The 24,979-nt window shown below is 63.4% G+C and overlaps 2 protein-coding genes across 2 annotated transcripts; both read left to right on the plus strand.

Moving 5' to 3' along the window:
* Positions 1-9,281: 9,281 nt before the first annotated feature.
* On the plus strand, positions 9,282-14,006 carry DNMT3L (DNA methyltransferase 3 like). The gene is made up of 11 exons (XM_004602485.3): positions 9,282-9,411; positions 9,643-9,687; positions 10,072-10,151; positions 10,278-10,390; positions 10,599-10,770; positions 11,422-11,509; positions 11,871-11,959; positions 12,304-12,379; positions 12,960-13,099; positions 13,691-13,776; positions 13,853-14,006. The coding sequence occupies exons 1-11, from the start codon at positions 9,282-9,284 to the stop codon at positions 14,004-14,006; spliced, it is 1,173 nt and encodes a 390-aa protein (XP_004602542.3).
* A 1,678-nt stretch (positions 14,007-15,684) lies between these two features.
* Positions 15,685-23,606, plus strand: ICOSLG (inducible T cell costimulator ligand). The gene is made up of 7 exons (XM_055127585.1): positions 15,685-15,814; positions 17,136-17,191; positions 17,856-18,227; positions 19,186-19,467; positions 20,484-20,648; positions 21,350-21,385; positions 21,787-23,606. The coding sequence occupies exons 1-7, from the start codon at positions 15,801-15,803 to the stop codon at positions 21,822-21,824; spliced, it is 963 nt and encodes a 320-aa protein (XP_054983560.1). The 5' UTR covers positions 15,685-15,800; the 3' UTR covers positions 21,825-23,606.
* The last annotated feature ends 1,373 nt before the right edge of the window (positions 23,607-24,979 follow it).

The raw sequence follows: 24,979 nt of genomic DNA on the forward strand, positions 1-24,979 counted from the left end.
GGCGGAGAGAGAGAAGTGTCTGCTATAGAGGCAGCTGGGGGGTGGCAGAAGGGAATTGAGGACATCTGTGTGTTAGGAAATGTACATTGGTGAAGGGGTGGGTGTTGGAACATACGACTGGAACCCGATCATGAAACACTTTGTGACTGTGTATCTCACAGTGATTCAATTAAAAAGGAGAAATAATATTCACAGACCATTTAAGTTTTATCAAGTTCTATCCACTATTAAAACATTAACACACCCATTAAAAAGCATGTAAAAATGTTCTATATCACTAATCATCAAGGAAATGTAAGTCAAAGCAATGAGACATCACCTCACACCACAGAGACTGGCACTCATCAAAAAGAACTACCACCAGGGGCTGAAGTGATAGTACAGCATGGAGAGTGTTTGCCTGGCACGTGGCCACCCAGGTTCAATCCCCGGCATCCTATTTGGTCCCCTGCACACTACTATGAGTAATTCCTGAGTTCAGAGCCAGGAGTAGCCCCTGGGTGTTGCTGGGTGTGACCTCCCCCCAAAAAAAGAACCATCACCAGTGTTGGTGAGCGTGTGGGGAAAAGGGACCTTTCATCACTGAGGGTGGGAATGCTGAAGGGTCCAGCCATTTTGGAAGACAATATGGACATTTCTCAAAAAACTAGGAATATGCCTCACGGGCCCCAAAGCACAAATCAGAAAATTCATCTGCACTCCTAGGTTCACTGCAGCACTGTTCACAGTAGCCAGAATGAAACCAGCCAAGAGCCTCCGAACAGATGTCTGGATAAAGGGACTGTGGTACATATGCAGGATGGAATACTATGCAGCCTTAAGAAAAGATAGTCACGCCACTTGCTGCAATGTGGATGGATCTGGAGGGTATCATGTTGAGTGGAATCAATCAGAGGGCGAGGAACAGACTCAGATAATTTCCCTCAGGTGGGATATAAAAAATCGTCATAGGGGAATATCAGTGGTCAATGACAATGGAAATGCAGACCAGGAGAACTGGTCTTCAGTGGGAAGCTTGCCACTTGGTCGGGGTGGGAAGGGTAAGTCAGGGGAGGGAACAGTAGGACAGTGGGGCGGGGAGGGGACTGGAGACATTGGTGGAGAGTAATGGGACTGGTGAAGGACTGGTGTAATACTTACCTGAGACCTGAACGTGATAAATAACTGTAAGTTAGTAAGTCATGGTGACTCAATTTAAAAAGCACAAACACTGACATGCCCAATTTAGTTCAGGGCAGGAAGTTACTCAACCAACTGCGAACAGTCCCAAGAGTGGGGATTGAGCGTTAATAGTTATTACCCAAGAATAACTTTAAATTTACTCTCTCCTCAAAGTTTAAGCTGCAGTGGATCTTGTCCTGCCTCACGTTGTCAGAAGCTCTGGGTTGAGGTTTTAATGGACTGAGCGGGGGTCGTGCTGGTCCGCTGTGGGCTCGTCCTGCTGGTGCTGGCGGGACCCCGTGAGGAGCCGGTGGGGGATCGCGCTCAGGTGGGCTCGTGCAGAGCAGGTGCCCCTGTCTTTTCTCTCTGGGCCCCGAGTCGTTTCTAAAGCTGCCTTGTCCGAGCTCAGCCCCACAGGGCTGTGTGCCCGAAACGCGCCAAACCACACGCGAAACACCTTGCCGGGCGACGCTCAGGGGCCAGGAAAACGACTCGGTCCCTGGACAAAGCTTCACTGTCCCCAGGCTGCCACATGCCCAGGCCTGCCCCGTGGCCTGGTGCCAGCTGCCCCACCTGTGCACGGCCCCTGGCGCTGCCTGCAGCCGGCCCCTCCTGAGGGGCTCCTGGCACCAGGCACTGCCAATGTTCTCCCGGCTGTGTCAGGGAGCCTTGGCTGGGCACTGTTGTGGGAGGGTTTTGCCCGAAACCCGTTTGTTTATGTTGGTGACTCGAAGGAGGAGTTGAGCACCCCAGGGCGATCCCTTGCCCAGCCCCTGAGGTGTGCATGACACCTATGGACTGCTCTGGCCTTGGCCCAGCAGCGCCCCCTGCCCCACTGTGCTTCCTCTCTCCCCAGAGAGGCCTCACCCCTGCCCCCCTGCTTCCTCTCTCCTCACAGAGGCCTCACCCCTGCCCCCCTGCTTCCTCTCTCCCCACAAAAGCCTCACCCCTGCCCCCTTGCTTCCTCTCTCCCCATAGAGGCCTCACTCCTGCCCCCCTACTTCCTCTCTCCCCACAGAGACCTCACTCTCCACTGACATTGTCTGATTCCCTCTGGCCACTGCACCTGGATTTCTTTTTTTTTTTTTTTTTGGCCACACCTGGTGGTACTCAGGGCTTGCTCCTGGCTTTGTGGTCAGGGATCACTCTGGTGGGGTTCAGGGGACCATATGTGGGGCAGGATTGAACCCGGGCCAGCTGTGTACAAGGCAAGCGCCGTCACTCTTGTGCTGTCTCCAGCCCCACACTTGCTTTGCAGGTAGGTTTACAGGGGCCAGAAAGGTCGTCCAGAGCTCAAGGCACTTGCCCTGGCCCCTGGAGCTGGCCCGGGCTCAAATCCTGGCCCCTACAGGGCTCCCCTGAATCCCGACAGAAGTGATCCCTGAGTGCAGAGCCAGGAGTCAGTCCTGAGCCCTGCCAGGTGAGGTCCAACAATCTCCACAAATAAAAACATCCTCCTAAAGCATGAGGGTTTGCTGAGGTGTGAGTGTGTGTGTGTGTGTGTGTGTGTGTGTGTATGAGTGTGTGTGAGTATGTGAGGGGCGATGTCCCAGGAGGGAAACCTGGTCTCCCACAGACATCCCAGAACAGTTTTTAAAGCACTCTCAGGCTCACCGAAGAAAATTGGGGGGAAGCTGAAGTTTCTCATCCACCCCTCACTAGGCACCACTGGGGTGTTCACCTGACTGCGTGGACGCAGCTTATTGCCCAGAACCCACCACAGGCAGATTCAGGTGGGGACACAGCCCAAGGCTGGACTGCCATCTGCCCGCCCTGGCCTGCTCCCTGCTCCAAGCCTGGGACCCCCGAGTTTCCCCGTCCCGGTGGTTTTCTGAAAGGCACAATGGAGGAAATTACTCACTTCCTATGCCCTCAGGGACCGACTTCCCACTGCCTTCTCCGACTTCCGTGCAGAGTCGCGCTGCCTGGGCCAGGGCAGCCCGGGAGCCCAGCACCTGATACGAGAGGTCTGCAGGCAGGGAGGGGACGCGTCTGGGATGTGTTGCAGGCCAAACTCACCCCTGCCGGCAGCAGGGCGCCCAGGCCAGGTGTGGGCACAGGTGGGGGCACAGTGCAGGTGCAGGTGTGGGTGCAGGAGCACACATGGGGGGGGGGGATATGGGTGCGGGCACAAGTGCAGGCTCACGTGTGGGCTTGAGCTGCCTCTCTACTTCTACTCTTCCCTCTGAGTCCCACGCCTCCCACCCATGCTTTGGGGACCAGCCTTGACTGTAGGGCTGACAGTGCCCCCAATGTCTCCTGGGGGGGCAGGTTTAAGGAGACCCCGCCTACTGTGCCTGGTGCTGAGCAGGAAGAAAGGAGGGGCGGGCCCTGGAAGGGGCTTGGTTTCCTGGTGGGCGTGGTCGTGTGGGGGCGTGGTCTTCCGGGGCGGGTCCGAGAGGGCGTGGTCTCCCTAGGGGCGGGGCCCGGGAGGAGGCGGTATCTCAACAGGTCGGAGACTGTGAGGGCAGGGGCTGATCCCTGCGCAGAGCAGACCCCTCCAGTCAGTGCCCGCTGCGGGCAGGATTTCAGGGCTGTGCGTCTTTCTTCATACATTAGAAACAAATAAATATGGAAATTTCACAGCAGCACAAACACTCACTGCAGGTAGGACCGGTCCCAGGCTAGAGCAGCCTAGAGGCTGAGGGGTACCTGCAGTTGTAGCCCCGTGGCGCTACCATAGCACGAGTGAATAGACACAGTGGCGAAAATCTGCTGCCCAGGCGCCGGAGGCAGCTCAGACGCAGGCCCTGGTCCCCAGAGGCTCTGCTCAAGGACCAGCTACTCCGCTGCTGAGCTCCTGCAGATGCCTAGAAGGAATCTGGCTGGCTGGGGAGTGGGCTGGACTTGCAGGCAGCTGACCAGGATTTGATCCCTCTCACCCCGTATGGTCCCCCAAGTCTCGCCAGGTGTGATTCCTGAGTGCAGACCCTGGAGTAACCTGTGAGCATTGCCGGATGTGGCCCAAATGCTAGGAAAAAAAAAAAAAAACCCGGGGGCTGGAGAGATAGCACAGCGGGTAGGGCGTTTGCCTTGCACGCGGCCGACCCGGGTTCAAATCCCAGCATTCCATATGGTCCCCTGAGCACGGCCAGGGGTAATTCCCGAGTGCAGAGCCAGGAGTAACCCCTGTGCATCGCCAGGTGTGACCCAAAAAGCAAAAACAAACAAACAAACAAAAAAAAACCCAAAGACATGAAAAAGAAACACACACACACAGGCCCAGGAATCTGGCTGGAATCTAGATGTGGCCTGGAAACTCGGAATGTAGCACCATAGCAGGAGGAAGGCAGGGGGTGGGGCCCTGGGAGGCACAAAATGGTTTGGGGTTATTTGTTTGATTTTGGTTTGGGGGCCACACCTTGCGGTTTGCAGGGCTCTGTTTCCTAGCTCTGTGCTATGGGATCACTCCTGGTGGAGCTTGGGGGACCATATTGGACGCCGGGATCGAACCTGCTAGGCACATGCTCTCTCTCTGTGCTATGGCTCTGGCAGGGGCACACAGCTCTAACGCACAGTAACTGCACATGTGCAGACTCAGAATGACTCCTGTGACCTGAAAAGGGCTTTTGTCTCAGACACATGGGCCAGGGTGCTGGTCCAGATACAGAGCAGCTGCAAGTAGTGAGAAAAGGGCAAACGGATACGAAAGCCTTGAAGCTTGGGAGACTGTCCCTTCTCTGCCCAATCGGGGGCTCCTGACTCAGACTGTGGTGCTCCCTGGGGTCGCAAATGGCTGCCACCAGACTGCGGGGCCAGGGATAAGCTCAGGTCTTCACACCTGCTGGGCAGGTGCACAGGTGCCCACCACTGGAGCCTCAGGGCCTGGACACACAAGACACGCCCTGGAGAGCAGCTGCGGGACATGGGCTCCAGGCCTGAGCCCAGGAGTGTGTGTGGACAAGGGGTGTGTGGACAAGGGGCTGCCGCGTGTCTGCGGAGGCCCCCGCGACAAGCTGGGTGTCCAGGGCCCCCTCAGCTCCCTCCCCCACTGAGATTCTGCCCTGAAGGGCGAAGCCCCGGCAGTGCCTGCATTGGCCAGCAGAGGACAGCACGGCCTCATTCCGTGCTTGAACCACCTGGAAGAGCCTTATCCCTGGTGCCTTTGCACCCCGCCCACGCCCCACCCCCCTGCCGCCCCCGCCTCCGCCCCCGCCCGCCCCCGCAGAGCACAGAGATCAGCCCCCTGCCTAGTGCACTCAAAACACACCCAATCTCCAGCCTGCACCCCAGCTCCTCCCACCTTCCAGAAGCTGGTCCCAGGGCATCACAGCCGGAAGCCACACACCAGACTATTCCCAGCAGGAAATAAAGGCCAAAGCCCACAGGAGCAAGCCCACCTGCGCCCAGTGAGGCCCCCTCGCTGGCGGTGTTTGACTCTCAGAAAGGGAGTTCCTGTAGCTCCAAGGTTGGCTCCTGGACCTCCACCCGAGTCTCTCTTGTCTCCCCTTGAGACGGCTGCTTTAGCAGAGCTGCAGCGGGGCATAGGGACCCCAAGGCCCTGAAGGTCGGAATTCGATGCCTCCCACGCAGGACCCTCGGGGCTCAGCTGCTGCCTCTGCCCCCAGCAAGGGAGCACCTTCCAAAAGCCCCCACTTGCACCGAGCTGGCCTCCAGGAGGGCTGTTTGGTCCATCAGAAACCTCACTTCCCAGGGGGTGAGCTGGGCCCCCAGGGCGCCCCCGTATGGTTTGCCTCTTCTTTGCAAAACAACACTAGGAAGGGGGACGTGGGCGGGGGCACAGGTGGGCTGCACGGCAGTCTCTCTGGGTTCCCTTTGTCCTTGTGAGCTGGGGGCACATTAATGAAGAAATCAAAACTCATAGGAGGAGAAAGCAGCCTGGATGATTCCACTCAAACAAGAGGGCAATGGCTACATTGCCGAGGCCCCCTTTTTCCTGCCCTGCCTAAACACAAAATGTTTGTCCCCCCTGAGGAAAAGAAGATGGGTGACATCACTTTTCCCAACTTCAAATTGTACTACAGGCAGTAGTAATTAAAGCAGTATGGTACTGGAGTAGACAGACCCTCAGATCAGTGAAAGTTGAATCCTGAGATTCATAGACCCTCAGTATATGAACAGTTAATCCTGATAAAGGAGCAAAATTTTTAAAAATATGGAGTAAGGAAAACCTCTTCAACAAATGGTGCTAGGAAAACTAGTCAGCTACACGCCAAAAAATTATCTCAGACTGGGGCTAGAGTGATAGCACAGCAGGTAGGGCATTTGCCTTGCATGCGGCCGACCCAGGTTCGATTCCCAGCATCCCATATGGTCCCCTGAGCACCGCCAGGAGTGGTTCCTGAGTGCAGAGCCAGGAATAATCCCTGTTTATCGCCAGGTGTGACCCAAAAAGAAGAAAAAAAATGATCTCAGATCTCTTTCTAATTTCATGCACAAAAGCCAAATCAAGATGGATTAAAAACCTCAACAGCAGACCTGAATCCATAAGGTACAGAAAGGAAAATGTAGGCAGAACCCTCCATGACATTGAAGCTAAAGTCATCTTCAAAGATGCAACCAATGACCAAAAAGCATTTTGGGGGGCCAGAGAGATAGAACTGGGTAAGGCCAACAACCCCAGTTCAATTCCCAGAACCCCATCTGGTCCCCCAAATACCATCAGGAGTGATCCTTGAGCACAGAGCTTGGAGGAAGCCCTGAGCACTGCTGAGTGTGCAAAACCCACCATCTACTTATCTGTCTGCCCACATGGTATATTTAAGATGGGGTGACTTGGGGGCTCAAGCACTTGCGTGCGTATACCCCGGGAGCAGCATTCAGCCAGCTAGAGGTGCCCTGCCATTCACAGCCCCAGGGCCCAGCCTGCAGGCTCCAGACAGAATGCCAGGCACTGCGGAGAAAGCGCCCTCTCAGTTGCACACGGAATCACTTTTCCAGGCCAGGGGGTTCACAGCAAAGCAGGAGCTCACCACTAAGCGCCTTCTCCAGCCTGTATAGCTGGAAATTTAAAAGGGAAAAAAGAGGGGCTAGCAGGTAGAGCGTTTGCCTTGCACTGGCCGACTGCGGTTCGATTCCCAGCATCTCATATGGTCCCCTGAGCACCGCCAGGAGTAATTTCTGAGTAAAAAGTCAGGGGTAGACCCTATGCATCTACAGGTGTGATCCAAAAAGCAAAAAAAAAAAAAAAAAAATGGGGCAAGAAAGAAAAGAGCAGGGCTGCTGGGGAATGGAATGGAATGGAATGGAGGTGTCCGGGGATCCCTGGGGAGAAGGGGCTCAAGTGCACAAGCTCCCAGAGAATAAAGAGGCATTGGGGTCACAGCCCACAGTAGCTGGTAACACCACATTGCACTGAAACACTTTTTTTGGGGGGGCACACCTGTCTGTGCTCAGGACTTTTGGGGGGCGGTAGGGGGTACCAGAGATAGAACCTGGGTGAGCTGTGTGCAAGGCAAGTATCCTACCCCTGTGAGATCATTCCAGCCACTAAACACAACTCTTTAGGGCACTTCTGTCTTCTGGAAAATTTAGGGACACTCAGGCACCCAGCTTCCCTTGTACTGACCTCCTGCTGGTGAGTCACTCCACCAACATTGTGCCTCTCACTAGGTGCAGGGTATCAACATCAGCAGCACCAGTGAGCAGATACATTGTATCAACATTATGGACAACCAAGGTTGAGTGGACACTATCAACATAGTAAGACACAAAGAGTCAGGTGGAAACATTGTGACAAACATTCTAGACCACCAGAGCAGAGTAGATACTTGTGTCAAAATTGCAGGCAGCCAGTCCAAGTGGACACATTGTATCAACATTAAAATCTACACAAAACCAGGTAACTAGGTTGTATCAATATTGTAGCCCACTCAAAGCTAGGTAGCATGCGCTCCCTGGTGGTCTAGTGGCTAGGATTCAGCGCTTTCAAAGCTAGGTAGCTACATTATATGAATATTGTGGGCGGGCGCCAGGTAGCCACATTGTATCAATATTATAGCCATCCAGAAGACAGGTAGATACATTGTGTCGATATTAAAGAACAAAGCAGACTTTTTTTCCTTCCAGTTTTGGTGATGCTCAGGGTTTACTCCTGGCTCTGCCCTCGGGTCACTCTTGGGAGGACTCCAGTGAACTGTACTTGGTGTTGGGGATTCAACCAAGGTGGAATCCGCATGCAAGGGAAGTACCTCCCCCCTGAGACTTTGTCTCAGCTAAAGTCTACGCGTTGTATCAAGAGGACCTGAGCCCCCCACCTCCCTGACTAGATCCCTACTGAGTGCCCAGCCGATCCTCTCTTGCCTCGCCCCTCATTCCCATCCCCAGGCATGAGTGGCCCTGGCCCCAGAATCTCACCCTGACCTCTGCCCTGCCACAGCCCCCAGAACCTGAGTGCCCAAGCCCCGCCCCTGGGCTCTCCACCCCCGCAGCCCCTGTGACCCTCCCCACTCCCTGAAGGGGCGCCCCCGCAAGGGTCCCTCACCTCCCACCAGGGCCCGGCTCTTCCCGCCCCCGCACGGCACCTGTGGCTGCGCCATTCCGGGGGCCTCAGTCTTTGGCCAGAACCGATCTCTCCTGGTTTGGCCTTGCTACCCGCCTGCCTCCATGGCCGTCCCCTCCCCGACGGCGACCCCAGCTTCAGACTCACCCGGCAGCTGCTGGGACGGGCAGCCCCAAGGGCCACGGCCCAGTGAGACCCGTGAGTGCTTTCTCCCCCTCCCCCTGTGAGGTCCCCGAGCCTTCGGGCACCTAGACTACAGGTCAGGTGGACACCCCTCTGGGAGGTCCTCCATCCCACGGGGTGGGAGGGACACTTGGGGCGCAGGCAGAACTGGGCTGGGGCTCCTAGCAGAGGCTGATGGGCCACTTTCTGTCACTGCATGTGTGGATCCTGTCCCTGGACTGCGTCACAGTGCCACATCCCATGCTACAATGTCCCGTGTTGTCTGTGCCCTGGGACATGTGTGTTCTGTGTGTGCGCTGTGGCATGTGTGTACATGTATATATGTGTGTTGTGGCATATGTCCATCCACTGTGTGCACATGTGTGTTGTGGCATGTGTGCATGTGTAATTGTGTGTGCTGTGACACGTGTCCACCCACTGTGTGCATGTGTATATGTGCGTGCTGCGGCATGTGTCCCACCCACTGTGTACACATATGTGTGTGCTGTGGCATGCGTCCACCCACCGTGTATCTGTCCCAGTCCTGAACGAGGAAGCCAGCATGGATATCATCATGGTGGACTCCAGCGAGCCGTCCCCCCCAGCCCTGCCGGAGCCCCACAGAGGTGAGGCTCATGCCCCCACCGGCCCCCAGGCAAAGGCCCCCCACGCACCTCTCCATCCACTTCCTGGGAGCCTTGACTCAGCTGGGGGAGACTGAGGACCGGTGCGTGTCCCGTGTCCCATGTGCAGGCCCTGGACCCCTAGGTTTCCGAGTGCTCCAGCACTAAGCCCCGGGTCCTGCCTATCAGGGAGAGGCAGGAGGGACCAGGCCCTGCTTGGCTTTTCTCTCCTAGATCTCATCCCCTACGAGGTCCAGGACAACGGCAGGGACATAGAAGGTGAGGGGCCTCCTGCTGGTGGCATGGTGTGGGGGGTGCTGCCCCCCCGTCCCTCCCTGTGTCCTCAGTGTGCAGCTGCCCGGCCTAATGTCAGCACAGTGGCAGTGTGTGTGGCCCCGAGCCCACTCATGGCGGTGAGGTGCTGGGCCAGCCTCTGGCCCCCTCACACTTCCCTCGGGGTTTTCAACTTGAATCTCAGTTTCCGCCCAATACAGAAGCCAACGAACACCCTGCTGGGATTTCCCGAGGGGCTGGCGGGGCCACAGCTGTTGCCTGCACGCAGGCACCTCTCCCCGGTGGCTGGGAGGGGGCCGGACCACCCACTGACCCGCCGAGGGGTCCTAGCACCCTTGGGGTGCTGACGTGTGCCTGCTGTGCTCACAGACCTGTGCATCTGCTGCGGGAGCACCCAGGTGTACACGCAGCACCCTCTGTTCGAAGGGGGCATGTGCGCCCAGTGCAAGGTAGGGGGCAGGGCAGGCGGGGACGGGGCCGGGGTCAGGTGCAGTGGGGAGTGGGGGTTCGGGCAGGCAGGGCAGGGACCATGGATGGGAAAGGGGGTGGGCGGCCACTCAGCCTGGCTCCCCCAGGACAAGTACTTGGACAGCCTGTTCCTGTACGATGACGATGGCCACCAGTCCTACTGCTCCATCTGCGGCTCTGGGGACATCCTGCTCCTGTGCGAGAGCCCAGACTGCACCCGGTGAGCCGCGCCCGCGAGCCCGTCCAGCTGCCTGTCCTGGGCCCAGTGTCCACAGCCCCCCACTCCCGGCCAAGACCCTGCCCCCCTCCGCCCCCAGCCTGGACTCAGCCCCCACCCCCCCGCCTGCTCCTGGCTGCACTCAGTCCCCACCCGCTGGGCTCCCCTGGCAGCTGCACCCCCTCTCAGCCTGTGGGTGCTGTCGGGCCAGGTGCTACTGCTTCGAGTGTGTGGATGCCCTGGTGGGCCCCGGGACGTCAGAGAAGGTGCAGGCCATGAGCAGGTGGGCCTGCTTCCTCTGCCTGCCCTTCCCCCACAGCGGACTGCTTCGGCGGCGTAACAAGTGGCGGGCTCGTCTGAAGGCCTTCTACGACCGGGAGTCGGTAAGCAGCGGGCAGCCGGCCTGTAAGGGTGTAGAGATGGGTGGGGTCAGAGGTCACACAGGGAATGGTGCTGCTCCACAGTGCTGCATTCTGGGGATGCTCCAAGGGACCAGGGCGGTGCTCCCTGGGTCACAGTGATGCTCCCTCGGGCATGGCAATGCTCCCTGGGTCACGACAGTGCTCCCTGGGTCACATGGTGCTCCCAGGGTCACACAGTGCTGCTGGGAGCACACTCTGGGGGCCGGAGCACCTGGCTGCGATGTTTGGTGTCGGGTGTGGAAGCTGCTGTGGCCAGCCTGTAGAGCTGCAGCCGGAGGCATGGTCCGGGCTGGTCCCTGCAGGCTGTCACTGCGGCAGGCCCACCGCACCCCCACTATTGCTCTGGGGACACGCCTGGCGTCTCTCAGGGCTGGTGGTGCTCAGGGCAGTATGGGGGGCGGGGAGGTCAGGTTCCACTCCTGGCCTGGGGAGGCTCGGGTGTCACCCCAAGGCGTGCAAGGGGCTCAGCCCAGGGAGCCCACTCGGAGCCTGCAGGAGGGCTGAGGAATGGGGTTCAGGGTGCCCCAGAGCCGGGTCTTGCCGAGAAACACTGGGCAGTACCATGCCGGGGCGCCTGTGCTGGGCGGGGTCAGCGGGCACGTGTGCCCACAGGCAAAGCCGCAGGAGATGTTCAAGATCGTGCCGGTCTGGAGGCGGCGGCCCCTGCGGGCGCTATGCCTCTTCGGGGACATCGGGCCCGGTGAGTGTCACCTGAGGGGCGAGAGTGGGGGGCACCCCTGGGCGGGGGACGCTGGCCTCCTGGAAGGGCCCCTCTTATGGCAGGTGCCACACAGGTCCAGGGGAGTGGCCACACTGCCCCGTGCTGGGCCTGTGAGAGCCCGTCCACTTCCCCAGCACCCGGAGGGCCCAGAAGCAGCTCCCCGGGACGCATGGAGTTGGGTGCCACTGCTTCTGCCTGGGGGGGCTGCGTTAGGCACGAGGGTCGTGCAGCCCCGCCCTGGGCCCTCCGCTGGGGCATCTAAAGCTCCTGCCCCAGACCCTTCCAGGGGCGGGCGGGGGCTCTGAGCCCAGCCACAGGCCCGTGTCGGCCCCGCCCCCAGAGCTGGCAAGTCTAGGCTTTCTGTGGGAAGACGCTGGCCCGGGGCAGCTGAAGCATGTGGAGGACGTCACGGACATCGTGAGGAAGGACGTAAGTGTCCCCACTGGGTCAACTCGACTCACAGACACAGGCGGGCGGGGCCGAGAGCAGCCAGCCCTCGGCCCTCCCCCCAGCACTTCATGCAGGGCCCCTGCCCCTCACTGGAGGAATGGCCTGGAAGCTTCCGATCTCCCAGGGAGCCTGCTGAGCAGGGCAGGGGGGGCAGGGATGGAGGGACCCACACCAGGGCCCACGGCTCTATGCCAGCCCTGCCCCCGGGGCCCGCCCGGACCACTGCCCCGCTGGGGCGCCTGCCCACACGACACCAGACAGCTGCAGCTGCAGGCTGAGGGCCCGGAGTGCCCGTCGGCCCCCTGCAGCTTCCTGCCCTGCAGGTGAAAGCCTGGGGCTCCTTCGACCTCGTGTACGGCTCAACGCCCCCCCTCGGCCAGGCCCATAACCACTCGCCTTGTGAGAAGAGCCCCCCCATCCCCTCCCTCAGGCCACGCCAGCACCTGCACCCCTGCATCCTTGCATGTCCCCCTGCCCACATTGTGTCCCTGTACCCCTGCATGTCCCCACACCTGCATCATGTGTCCCTGCACCCCTGTGTGTCCCCACACCCACATCCTCATGTGTCCCTGCATCCTTGCATGTCCCCACACCTGCATCATGTGTCCCTGCACCCCTGTGTGTCCCCACACCCACATCCTCATGTGTCCCTGCACCCCTGTGTGTTCCCACACCTGCATCATGTGTTCCTGCACCCCTGCATGTCCCCACGCCTGCATCATGTATCCCTGCACCCCTGTGTGTCCCCACACCCACATCCTCCTGTGTCCCTGCACCTCTGCATGTCCCCACGCCTGCATCATGTATCCCTGCACCCCTGTGTGTCCCCACACCCACATCCTCATGTGTCCCTGCACCCCTGCATGTCCCTATGCCTGCATCGTGTGTCCCTGCACCCCTGCATGTCCCTACGCCCACATCCTCCTGTGTCCCTGCACCCCTGCGTGTCTGTGCATCCTGGCGCTCACGGGCCCCGCAGGCTGGTACCTGTTCCAGTTCCACCGGCTGCTGCAGTACGTGCAGCCCGCGCCCGGCAGCACCCTGCCCTTCTTCTGGATGTTCGCGGACCACCTGCTGCTGCGCCCAGACAACCAGGACATCGCCACCCGCTTCCTGGAGGTGCGTGAGCCGTGGGGCCACACAAAGCAGAGGCCCCGGAGCCCACACGCACACACACCTCCACACGGGCTCAGGGCACGCCTGTGATGCCCACCATACCAGCTGTAGCCCCCACAGTCACACCCCCCAGAACCACACCCCCACAGACACCTCCCCAACCATACCCCACAGTCACACACATCCCACAGCCACACACACCCACAGCCACACCCCCACAGTCACACCCCAAAATAACCCTAAGTCCCAGGCCTGGAGGCCTCAGCCCATGGGTCAGTGCTGACCAGGGACGCGGCCACCTTGGGGGACACAGACCTTTGGATCCCGTGGGTTGTGCATTCCGTGCAGGATGCAGGATGGGGCCTGGTTTCCATCACCCGCTGGGGCCCTCGGTGCTGGCCCCCTGCAGGGAGAGGGCCCCCCCCTCCGGATCGAGGCCTTGCTGCTCCTCCCACCTGCCCAGGTGACCCCAAGATGGAGCCCCAGGAGCCTGCCCCCAAATCCAAGAAAAGAGCCCAAGAGAGGGTGGGTCGGGCAGAGCCTTCGGGCCAGAGGGCGCTGTGGGGACAGCAGCCTGTCGGCCTGTGCCCGCAGACTGACCCAGTGACCGTCCAGGGCGTGTGCGACAGAACCATTCGAAATGCTGTGCGGGTGTGGAGCAACGTTCCGGCAGTGGGAAGGTACCGAGGGCAGGTGTCGGCGGCCCCTTCCCAGCCCCCCAGCCCCTCCGCCCCCGCCTGACGGACAGACCCCCAGCAGGCACACGGAGCTGGAGCCCGAGCAGGAGGCGGCACTCCTGGCGCAAGGCGGGCAGTGGGCACGGGGGCCACTGCAGGGAGCAACGCGGCTGTTACGGGGCTGCTTCCTGCCCCTGCGAGAGTACTTCCAGTACTCCTCCTCCTGCCCCTGAGTGCTCCGGGCAGCCTCCCTCCCGCCCCTGCCCCTGGAACACCCGCGCCCGCAATAACACTGTCGCACTACCTGCCTCTGCGCCTTCATTCCTTCCTGTCTGCTTTGCGTCGACGCTCCGCGTGTTCTGCAGGGACGGTGTGTGCTGCCCGGGGGCCCGGTCAGGGAAGCCCACACAGGCAGCTCCCAGGGACCCCCTCAGCGAGCCCCCACGTGCTCCCCACTCCCGCGGGATCCTGGGGGTGAGCAGGGAACCAGGCCCGGTGGCAGTCACAGCTCACACTTGTTTCCCGGGTCAGGCCTGCCTGAGGTCAGCGATACGGGGCGGCTGTCAGGGGAGGGCAGGCACTGGGGCTGCTCACTGTCCCACAGACACAGAGCCCACTCCCCCGCCCCGGGCAGCAGAAGGTAGCACCTGTGGGAGAGGACTCCAAGCTGGACTATCAGAGAAGGGGCCCAGGCCCGCCCCTCACTGTCCGTGGGCCCCCGACCTGGGTGCTGGAGCCCCAGGACCCAGTACACACCACTGGCTTCCCCTCGGGAGGGCTCGGGGGCGCCAAGGGGAGAGACATAGGTCAGGTGAGGGCCAGCGAGGTCCAGGCGGGGCTTAGGACTCAGGGTTGGGGGCAGGGGTGCCGAGTCCCTCCCTTTGGAGGGTGCGTGCACTTGGCTCTCCCGACCTGGCTGGCAGCTGGTGGGACCTGTCACAGGGCAGTGCGGGGAGGTGAGGGCAGCTCCAGGAATCCTGCACAGAACCTGGCCCCACTAGCCCGCGGACAGCCTTGTGGGGGGGCGCCGCTGGGGAGCGGGGGTCGGTCCCCAGCTCAAGCGAGCCCCTGCTGCCCCTGAGTGGGGGCTGCACTCTGGGCTGAATGTGGGGGTCTGCGGCTCAGGACAAATGGAGATGCCTCCAGAACCAGGAAGGTGTGGGAAGACCCTCCTCCGCATGTCAGCTCACGTCCCCCCACCCCTGTGTGGGTCAGACCCCACCGCCTCCGCTTCCTTCATGAGAGGTGCACAGAGAGGGTTAGTAACTCGCCCAAGGCCACACAGCTCCGGGGGGCTTATCTGGGAGGGACCAACATGCGCTTAGGCTGCGGTTCCTGGGCTGGTGGGGGTCTTCCTCGCCGCGCCTAATGTCCCCCAGCCCAGCTGCGCCTCCTGCCATCTGAGCCCGGAGGCAGAGCGGCGTCCCCACCCCAGCCTCAGGCCCCTCTCTGGGCACTGTCCCTGTAGTTCCCATCAGCTTCCGCGGGAGGCAGCCAATGGGCAGGGCCCCCGCGCTCACCTGGCGGAGCACCTGAGCCTCTGCGCTCCTTATCGCCGACAGGGAGCCGAGACACCTCCCCGCCCCGTCCGCGTCGGGGCTGGCCTGCGTCCCCGCCTGGACCCCCGTTTCGTGGGCGTGAGGGGCGGGGGAACCCCGGGGCCACGCCCACTTACCTGTGGCGCCGCCTCCCGGGACCGGACTACGGGGGCTGGCTGGGGGCTCGGACCCGGGGCGCGGACGCGGGCCTTCTCGGGGCTCTGAGAGGGAGACGTGCGGCGCCCGCGAGCCTGACGCCCACCCCGCCCACCGGGCAGGGGCCCTCGCCGCAGCCCCGAGAGCTCCCCGCGGCGCGGGGCCGGCGTCCAGCCGCGGGGCCGGGCCGGGCTTCCGGACGGGGCGGGCGGCGGGGCGGGGCGCGCGCGGGGCGAGCCCGACGGCGCCCGGTCCGGGGAGCAGAACCTGCCGCGCCGCGGGCCGTGGACTCGGGGCTGCCGGAGACCCCGCGCCGCGGCCTCAGGCCCCACCATGCAGCCGAGAAGGTGGGCGCGCGCCGTGCGGGGACGGGGGGAGAAGCTCGGGCGCCGCGCAGCGCTGCCCCGGCGCGCGTCCACCCCGCGTCCACCCCGCGCCCCGCCCGTATCCACCTCGCGCCCGCCTCGCGTCCACCCCGCACCCCGCGCCCGCCCCGCGCCCCGCGCGCGTCTGCCCCGCACCCACCCAGCACCCCGCGCGCGTCTGCCCCGCACCCACCCAGCACCCCGCGCCCGCCCCGCGCGCGTCTGCCCCGCGCCCCGCCCGTGTCCACCTCGCGCCCGCCCTCCACCCCGCGCGCGTCTGCCCCGCGCCCCGCGCCCGCCCCGCGCCCCGCGCGCGTCTGCCCCGCACCCACCCAGAGCCCCGCGCCGCTCCGCGCGCGTCTGCCCCGCGCCTGCCCTACACCCCGCGCCCCGCGCCCCGCCACGGGCTCTGCACAGCGCTGCGGCCGGAACCCTCCGCTGCCTGAGTCCCGGCGGCCGTGGGGCGGGGCGGGCGGGCGCGGTACCTGCAAGGCGGACAGACGCGCAGCGCTGGCTGTGCCGGCGAGGGCCGGGCGGCGAAGGTCGCACCGGGGAACGCGGGAAACGCGCAGAGTCGGGCAGGGGCGACCGTCTCCCGCGCGCGCTCGGCCTAGAGGTGGACCGACCACCAGCGTCTTTCCCAGCCCACGGTGCTGGGGAGAGGGCCCCCCTCGGTTCCTTAGGGCTCGTTGTCTCACACAGCCTGGGCCCTCGAGTGCTGGGGCGGGGGCCCTCGCTGCTGCTCAGAAACGCTCAGGAGCGACACTACGGCAAGCAGCGGACCCTGGTTCAACCCCCCATCCCATATCCCCTTGGAGCACCACCAGGAGTAGGCCCTGAGCACAGCTGGGTGTGGCCCCGAACAAAACAAACAGAACAACCAAAAAGTGCCGAGTCTCTCCTCAGAGGCTGCTTGGGCATGAGTGACAGGGTACCCAGAGGCCCCTGGACGTGGGGCGGGCCCTTGGAGCTCCAGGTGCTCCTTGCTCCATCCAGTCGCAGGGGAGTGGGGTGCCGGGGCACCTACTGTCTGTCTGGCCTCTGTGGGAGAGGTGGCCAGCAGGAAATGCAGCTGTGGACCCCGGACAAGAAGGCCCAGGAACCTGGGCATGGGGCGGGGGAAATCACTGTGGGGGTCTGTGAGGGTCACTCTGGCCTGCGTTGGCGAGTGCGCATGAAGGCCAGGCTCCCTGTCTCCCAGTGCTCTGGGGAACCAGAGGCTCATGTGCCCGGGAGTCGGGATTCAGGGCTCTTGAGATGCGTGTGTCCCAGCGGCTCATCTGCCTTCTGGGCTTCTCCGCAGCCCCCCACTCCGCCCCCTCCTGCTTCTCCTGCTGCTGCTCAGACTCCTGAGAGCCGGTGAGTGTGGACAGCACTGTAGGGTCTGGGCAGGGCCTGGTGGGGTCCGAGACAGGAGGCTGGTTTCTAGTCCCGGGTGGTGGGGACACAGGCTTGGCGGCAGGGGCACGCGGGTGCAGGGCTGTGGGGCCGCCAGCAGAGGTAGGGACGTGGGCACTGCCTTGCCCCGGCCCTGGGGTGCAGGCATTTGCCGTCTGGGCCCTCGGTCTGTGGCGTGGTGCTCCTGGAAGGGCCCTGCAGCCCGATCCCGCCCTCGTTCCCGGGAGGGCCCTGCTTGTCTCTGTGCTTGCCGCTCCCTTCCCCTCTGTGCCCAGCCCTGGTGAGGGCCAGTGGTCACAGGTGGCTGGGCCACAGGGCCAACCTCATGCCACACATGGGTCGTACCAGGGATCAACCCTGCAGTCTGGAGCCGTGAGAGGGAGCTCTCCACGGTGGTCTCTCCCTGAGTCAGTGCTGGCCTGGCCTGTGCCCACGGTCCAAGCTGCACGTGGGGCCTGCCCTCCCGTGGACCCGCCCCACAACCCCCTTCTGCTCGGAACCTTCAGAGGGTGTTGGAGGCTCGGAGCTAGAACAGGCCCAGCACCTGCCAGCACCCACAAGCATGTCTTGGCCGCCTGGGCTCGCCCACAGCCTCGTGTCTGGGCCCGTTTGCTCCCTTTTGCAGAGAGAGAAGACCTCAGGGTCCAGGCGCTGGTGGGTGAGAGCGTGGCTCTGCCCTGCGTCTACCCGCAGAGAGCCAGCTTTGAGCTCGACGACCTCTACGTGTACTGGCAGATCACAGAGGGGGACAAGCCGAAGACCGTGGCTTGGCACCTGGGCAGCAGCCCTGAGGACCGGGCTGGGTGTGAGTCCAAGGACGGGTGCGAGTGGTGGGCGAGGGCGGAGCTGGTGCCAGCCGACATGCAGCACGGGAACTTCACATTGCGCCTGGCGGACGTCAGCCCGCGGGACGAGCAGGTCTTCCAGTGCCTGGTGTTCAAGAAGTCGCTGGGTTTGAAGGAGATCCTCCGGCAGCGGGTGACACTGCGCGTGGCCGGTGAGTGGTGCCTGGGGGCAGGGCCCAGGGAAGCGTGGCCAGTTCTGCCTCTCTGGACGTTTCTATCCTGGGAGAAAAGCTGCACATGGGCGCACAGCTTCCATCTGGCATGAAGCTGAAGCCTTGCTGAGGGCACCAGAAAGTTCTGCGGCCGTGGCTCCCCAGAGCCTGTCCCACCCCTGCCCCTTCTCGGCCCTTCCCGGGTGCTCCTGAGCTCACGGAGGCTGGTCTGACAGGGCCCGGCGGGAGTCACACTCCTGTGGGGGCACACGGTTCTGGTCATGCTGCCCCCAGGTGCACCCCGTCCTGCACTGCTCGCAGCCCCCAGCAGGGCTGGGGAGTCACCATAGACCTAGAGGTGCGAGGGTCACACGGGTGAGCTCGGGGCCTGCTGTGCAGTTACCACCACTACCTGCGGGTCTGGACTCGGCCCGGGGCCCTTGGAGCCCGCCCCAGCCTGCTGGAAATCACGCAGTTTCTTTTTGTTTTCTTTTTGGGTCACGCCTGGCAATGCTCAGTGGTTACTCCTGGCTCTGCACTCAGGAATCACTCCTGGTGGTGCTTGGGGGACCACATAGGATGCTGGGAATCGAACCCGGGTCGGCCGTGTGCAAGGCGAACTCTCTCCCCATTGTGCTATCACTCCAGCCCCATGCATTTTCTTTTAAAGAAATTTAATCTTGTTCTTTTTCCTCTCCTGACCTGCAGGGATAACAGGGTGGGGGCAGGGTGCACACTGGGCTTCAGGGTGCCAGAGATGGCACCCTTGGGGTGCCAGGGTCTCCCTCAGCTCTGGAGCTGATGCGGGAGATCAAACCTGCGGCCTCAGTCCTGGCCCAGTGCAGCCTGGCCCTGGGGGGTACTGGAGAGTCCAGGGGGCGGGATACAGGAGAAAGGTGAGTGGCTCCCTGCTGCCCTCCATGCCCCCTCTGAGCCAGGCCTCCCGGTGTCCCCACAGCCAGCTACAGCATCCCCGTGGTGACATCCCAGGAGCCTGCCGCCGAAGGGGAGCTGGTCTTTACCTGCATCTCAGGCAACGGGTACCCGCAGCCCAAAGTGTACTGGATCAACCTGACGGACCACAGCCTGCTGGACAAGAACCTGCAGAACAGCACAGTGCGGCTCAACGCTGACGGCCTCTACGACGTGCTCAGCGTCCTGCGCCTCGGCCGCCCTGCCCAGGTGGACTGCTGCGTGGAGAACGCACTGCTGGGCCCGAATGTGAGCTGCGAGCGGACAGGTGAGGTGCCCAGTCTGCAAAGGAGGGGCAGGCACCTGCCCACTGCAAGGTCTGGCCAGGGCTGCATGTGACCTGGGTCCTGTCTTCATTCAAGAGTGACTGAGATGGCCACAGGCAACAGCAGGTGTCCAAGAGACCTCCTCAGGGGCGCAGCTCTGAGCACAAGTGCATCCCCCCCACCCCCCCCCCCCCCCCCCCCGCACTGCAGGTCCCGCCCCCACACTGCAGGCCCCGCCCCACGCAGGCCCCGCCCCCACCTCAGGCTCCGCCCCACCTCAGGCCCCGCCCCCACACCACAGCAGCAGGTAGCAAGTCTCCCGGGACCAACAGCCCCAGTGCCCAGGCAGCTGCCTGCACTGCTGACAAGTTTCAGTTTCCAGGCGACTCTTGATCCTTTGGGAAGCACAGTTTGTGGCGGCCTGTGTGTGAGGGCCAGTCCCGGGGCTGAGCAGACACGGCTACAGCGGGTCTGGGCCTGGGCCCACGGAGCACGCAAAGGCCATTGCAGCCCCAGGCTCAGAGATCAAAGGTGGGGACCACCCTCCCCCCCGGCAGTCTGACTGGGGGGGCAGGGCAGCCCCTCCTCATGCCGAGGCTTCCGGCCATGAAGAGGCTTGTGCTGCCACAAGGAGGAAGGGTGGCCACGCGGTCCATCCCATGGGGCCACCTTTCCCGTCCCCACTTTAATTTATTTTGGTTTTGGAGCCACACCCGGCGATGCTCAGGGCACACTCCTGGCTCACACCCAGGAATCAGTCCTGCTGGGGATTGAACCCGTCGGCCGCGTGCAAGGCCCACGTCCTCCCTGCTGTGCCATCGTCCCCCACCTCACTGTAATTTTTAATGAGCCAGCAAGAATCTCTGCTTTCCACTGGACCCTGGGTGCCCCGCAGCCGGGGGAGAGAGGAGTGACCCCAGGAGACACATGCTCCTGTCGCGTCAGAGGCCCAGGGCACTGGGGCGGGAGCTGCAGCAGCTCCCTGCACACTCTTCACGCGGCCACCCCCCTCCTGCAGGACTGCCCCTCAGCTCGCTAGGCTTCATTACCACGCCCAGGCCGCCGGAGGGGACCAGCACGTCCACGCTGGTGCTGCTGGCTGTGGGCGTGGTCATAGGCCTGGGCATCGCTGCCACCACCAGCTGGATGTGCAGGAACCGCTGCGCCCCGCGGCACTACACAGGTACTGGGCGTGGGGGTGGGTCCAGGCAGTGGTCAGTGTGGCCCTGTGTCTGTGTGAGCTGTGAGCCCGGGGCTGGGGGGTGTGGGGCGTGGGCAGGAAGCCAGGAGGTGGGTGGGCCCTGTCAGAGGGGCTGCTGGGCTCCCTCAGGGACAAGGGTCAGCCCGGGGTCAGCCTGGGGGCTCAGTGGGCGTCCCGAGGCCTCGTGAGGAAGCTGGGGTTTTCCCTGCTCCCCCCTGCCCCCGCTTGAGGGCTCCAGTGAGTGGTGCCCGTGACTCTCCCTGGTGGGGTGTCTCTTGCCCGTGCCTGCCTGATGTCTGCACCCTGGGCCCGACTGGGGGCATCTTGAGTCAGGCGACAGGTGTCTGAGACACCCCACTCTCCCCTGGCACTTCCAAGAAGGCAAGGAGGGGGGGCCACACCTGTCAAGTGCTCCCCTAGAGCAGGAAGCTGCAGGGTGGCTCCATGGCTGACCGCGTGATGTGGAGGTGTCTGTGGCACCGTGTGATGTGGAGGTGTCTGTGGTACCGCGTGATGTGGAGGGTGGCTCCGTGGCTGACCACGTGATGTTGCAGGACATGGCTCTGTTGCAGCCAGCCATGCTCCGTGGGGAGGTGTCCGTGGCCGCCCAGCAGCTGGGCCCAGGGCTTGGCGAGTGGCCCTGTCCTCGCCGACAGCCCTGATGGCCTTGTTTGGTCCTATAGGTGTGTGGGAGGCGAGGCGGATGCTGCAGCCTTCAGGTGAGTTGGCCACGCTGTCACCCTCCCTGCTGCCTCGTGGAGCAGTGGGGGGCTGGGCCCGCGTCCCTGAGCTCCCTCCTACCCTGCCCCCTTGCTCCTCTGGAAGGTTCCTGGGCTGTGCCCCCATCTCTCCGCCAGAGGCGCTGCCTGGGGCTGCTGAGGCCGGGTGGGCACTCCGTGGGGCAGGGCCAGTGTGGATTCCTGGATGCAGAACTGCGCCCGGCGAGGGGGCGCTGGGGTGGGGCCGGGTGCCCCCTGGCTGTCCGTGTGCCCTGAGGCTCCCCTGGGCGCCTGTCCCGGGCTCTCTGCAGTGCAGTGGGCTGAGTCCGGGCCAGGAGTTGGGGGCCCTCTGGGCCCTGAGCCGCGCGGCCCCGCTCACCTGGGCTGCTCTTCCTGCGCAGACCCTGACGGACGAGAGGCAGCCGCCCAGCACGTCTGAGACGCTCAGGCCTGGACCCGGGTGCCCCCGACTCCACGACTCCACGTAACCCAGGCTCTGTGGATGCCCCCGGGGGCTGGAGGACACTGCTGTTTCCTCGGGCGGGACACGGCGAGGCCTGCGTGACTCTCAGGACAGCCCACTGGACTGAGGCGGAGGCTGGCACTGGCACCGAGGGACCAGCCTGCGCCCCGCTCCCACGGATGCCCTGCTCCCATCGGACTGAGCCCCCAGTGCTCCCCCGGACATTCTCAGCATTAGGGACCCGTGGTGCCCCGAATGTGGCTTGGAACTGGCGGGGCTCCCTGGGGCCCGGGAAGTGGGCTCAGTCCCCATCTCCTGCCCACCCCCCTGTGCTCAGCTGCTTCTGGGGGACCGTCCTGCAGGCTGCCCACGGCTTGCACCTCCAGCGACCAGGACAGTGACAGGAGCTCATAGTCAGACTCCAGCCCCCAATACAAGCTGTGAGACCGCCTGAGACCGTGTGCCCCCTCAGAGTCCCCGTGTGCCCCGAAGGTCTGTCCCCACGCCCCTGACTCTGCCCCAGCTGCCTGTGGCCTGGCCTGGCCTGGGGAGCATCCTGCTGCCGCCTCCCCGCACCCAGCCCGGCCCCCGGGCCCTCGGGGGTCCTGTCATGGGGCCAGGAGGAGAAGGCAGCTGCGCCCGCCTGCAGCTCTGGGCCTCCCTTGGCCCAGCGTGCTGCCCCGTGGAGGAGGCCGGGGCTGCTGGGCGACCCAGCTGTGGCAGGCTGCAGGGACGGAAAGTTCTGGGTCCCCTCCGAGCTCTCAGCAGCCAAGGTTCATCCTCTGTCCCTCCTGCCCCTTCCGACAGGGCCCAGCCCCAGGAAGTGCTGGAGACCCCCTGCCCAGGCCCCAGGGGATGAAGGGGTCCCCCCACCCCAGGCCAGCAGGAGTCAGAGTCCCCACACCCCCGCCACGGTCACAAGCCCCCAGGCGGGGCCGTGGGCAGGGCAGGGCCCCGCAGAGGACATGGGGCCGAGCTCTGGGGAGGGGCGCCTCCTGCATGGGTGCTGCTGTGGGGGTCCAGGCCCCTAGGGAAGTAACAGCCACCTGGGCATCTCCCCGGAGGGGGGACGGGAGTGTTGGGGACGGTTCCACAGGGCAGCCGGGCACTGGGCCATGCAGGACTTTCCAGGACGACCCCCATGGGCACAGGGAGAGGCCTGGGCCAGGCCAGCCCCGCGGTCCTTTCCGACGCCTCAGCTGCTGTTTCTGTGAGCGGCCCTGAAGGTTGCGGGCGCCCCAACAAAGGTCAGCCTGCGGCCGGGAACCACCCTGGACAGGATCAGCCTCGACCCAGTGCACCCCAGCTTCCTGTCTGCTTCTCGGGGGCCCCAAGGAGGAAGTGACACTTGGGTGGCCTGAGGTGGTGAACGGAAGGGCCCCCCCAGGAGGGGGGACAGGGTGAGTCCTGGTGGCCGCACAGCTGCCCGGAGGCGCCACTGGCCTGGGCTTGGCAGTGACTTGTCGGGGGACCGGCGGGAGGGACCCGAGGGGAGGCCGGCCAGGGGGAGGCTCCCAGAGGCCGCCCCTCCCCAGGCCCCACCAGCCCAGACATAGGCCCTGTCCCCCGCGGCTAGGCCGCAGACCGTCACTCAGGGCTTGCAGGGCGGCTCGGGCCCCAGCTGGTGGTGCTCCCCAGCCGTCCCGACCATTCCTGCCACACTGCCAGGTGCCCAGGGACCCCAAGTGCTCAGGGCGCCCCAGGGCCACGTGAGGCAACAGAGCCCCGGCCCAGCTCTGCCGTGTGCGAGGCCCGAGCAGCCAGCTCAGGGCCCCAGGGTGACCCCACAACCGGACCCCACCCCCTCATTCTGCTAAAGGGAGACGGGCGTCAGTGTTGGAGAGAGAGTAAAGTGAGGAAAGCGCCTGCCTTGTACACGGCCGGTCTGGGTTCGATTCCCATATGGTCCCCACAGTCCACCAGGAATGCTTCCTGGGTGCAGAGCCAGGAGGGAGCCCCAAGCACCTCGGGGTGTGGGAGGAGGAGGGGAAGGAAGTGAGGGAGGACGGAGCAGCGGGGGAGGAGGGGGGGAGGAGGGAGGGAGGTCAGGGGGAGGAGGGGGGTCGTCTCAGATTGGCCCGGGATCCGCTGGCCGTGTCCGAGGCACTGGGGCTGCCGCTGCTGCCTGTAGGTGCCCGGCCAACTGTGCCCCCGGCCACTCCCCATCCCCCGGAGCAGCCATAGGCGAGCGTGGGAGGCCGGCAGGCTGTGGGGCCAGGGCCTTGTCCCGGTGTCTCCCTGTCAGGGCTGGGAACGTGCCACGTCCCGGCGCTTTGCCAGCCTGTGGGGATCTCTCCGGTCTTTTCCCCAAGGCCACTCCCTGGCACAGGCCTGGCGGGGCAGCGTCCACAGCCGTCCCGCCTGGATTCCCAGGACGGCGCCTCTGTCTGGGGAAAGCCCCAGCAGTTGCGTTTGCTCCCTGCACGGGCAGTGGTTTGGCGACAGCCACACCCTTTCGTACGGGGAATTTCCAGCAGTTATTTTGATGTTTGACTTAACGGCCTCTATTTTCACCTGCCACATGTCCCCAGGCACGCCCCGGGAGAGTCCGATCCAACACTCTCTCTGCGTGCGGCTGTCCTGCTAGGGTCGGAGGGGCGGCACTGGCTCTCTCTGGGTATTCTGCACCCCCCCAGCCTCCACACTCTCCTCCCTTCACTGGCTGCCAACACTCATTCACTCCTTTACACCACATTCATCTGGAACCCACCCAGCACAGCCCCACCCGCCACTCCCTGGGAGATGGCTGTGCCCGCTCAGTGCCAGGTGGGGGGGCACCGGGCACTCAGAGGTCAGGAAAACATCAGAGAGCTCAGAGCTCTGGGAGAGGATTAAGGGGTGCGAGGGCCAGGGAACCATTCCTTTGTGATCCCCAGAGTTTCTAAGGTAACGACTTCCAACCTCTCCCAGACCTTCATTCCTTCCTTCACTTATTCATCCATCTATTACTTCACTCATTCCTTCAATCATTCCTTCTTTCCCTCATCCACTGCTCATTCATTCCCGATGCCATGTCACAACCCCACCAAGCCTCTCACCTCTTCCCACAGGTGACCCTGGGCCAGAGTTGAGAAACCAGGAACCTTCTTCACAGGTTTGGGAGGCTTGGGGGTGCCTATGGACGGGGGGGG

The sequence above is a fragment of the Sorex araneus genome, chromosome 2 (genome assembly GCF_027595985.1).
Source record: "Sorex araneus isolate mSorAra2 chromosome 2, mSorAra2.pri, whole genome shotgun sequence".
In the NCBI taxonomy this organism is placed as follows: domain Eukaryota; kingdom Metazoa; phylum Chordata; class Mammalia; order Eulipotyphla; family Soricidae; genus Sorex; species Sorex araneus.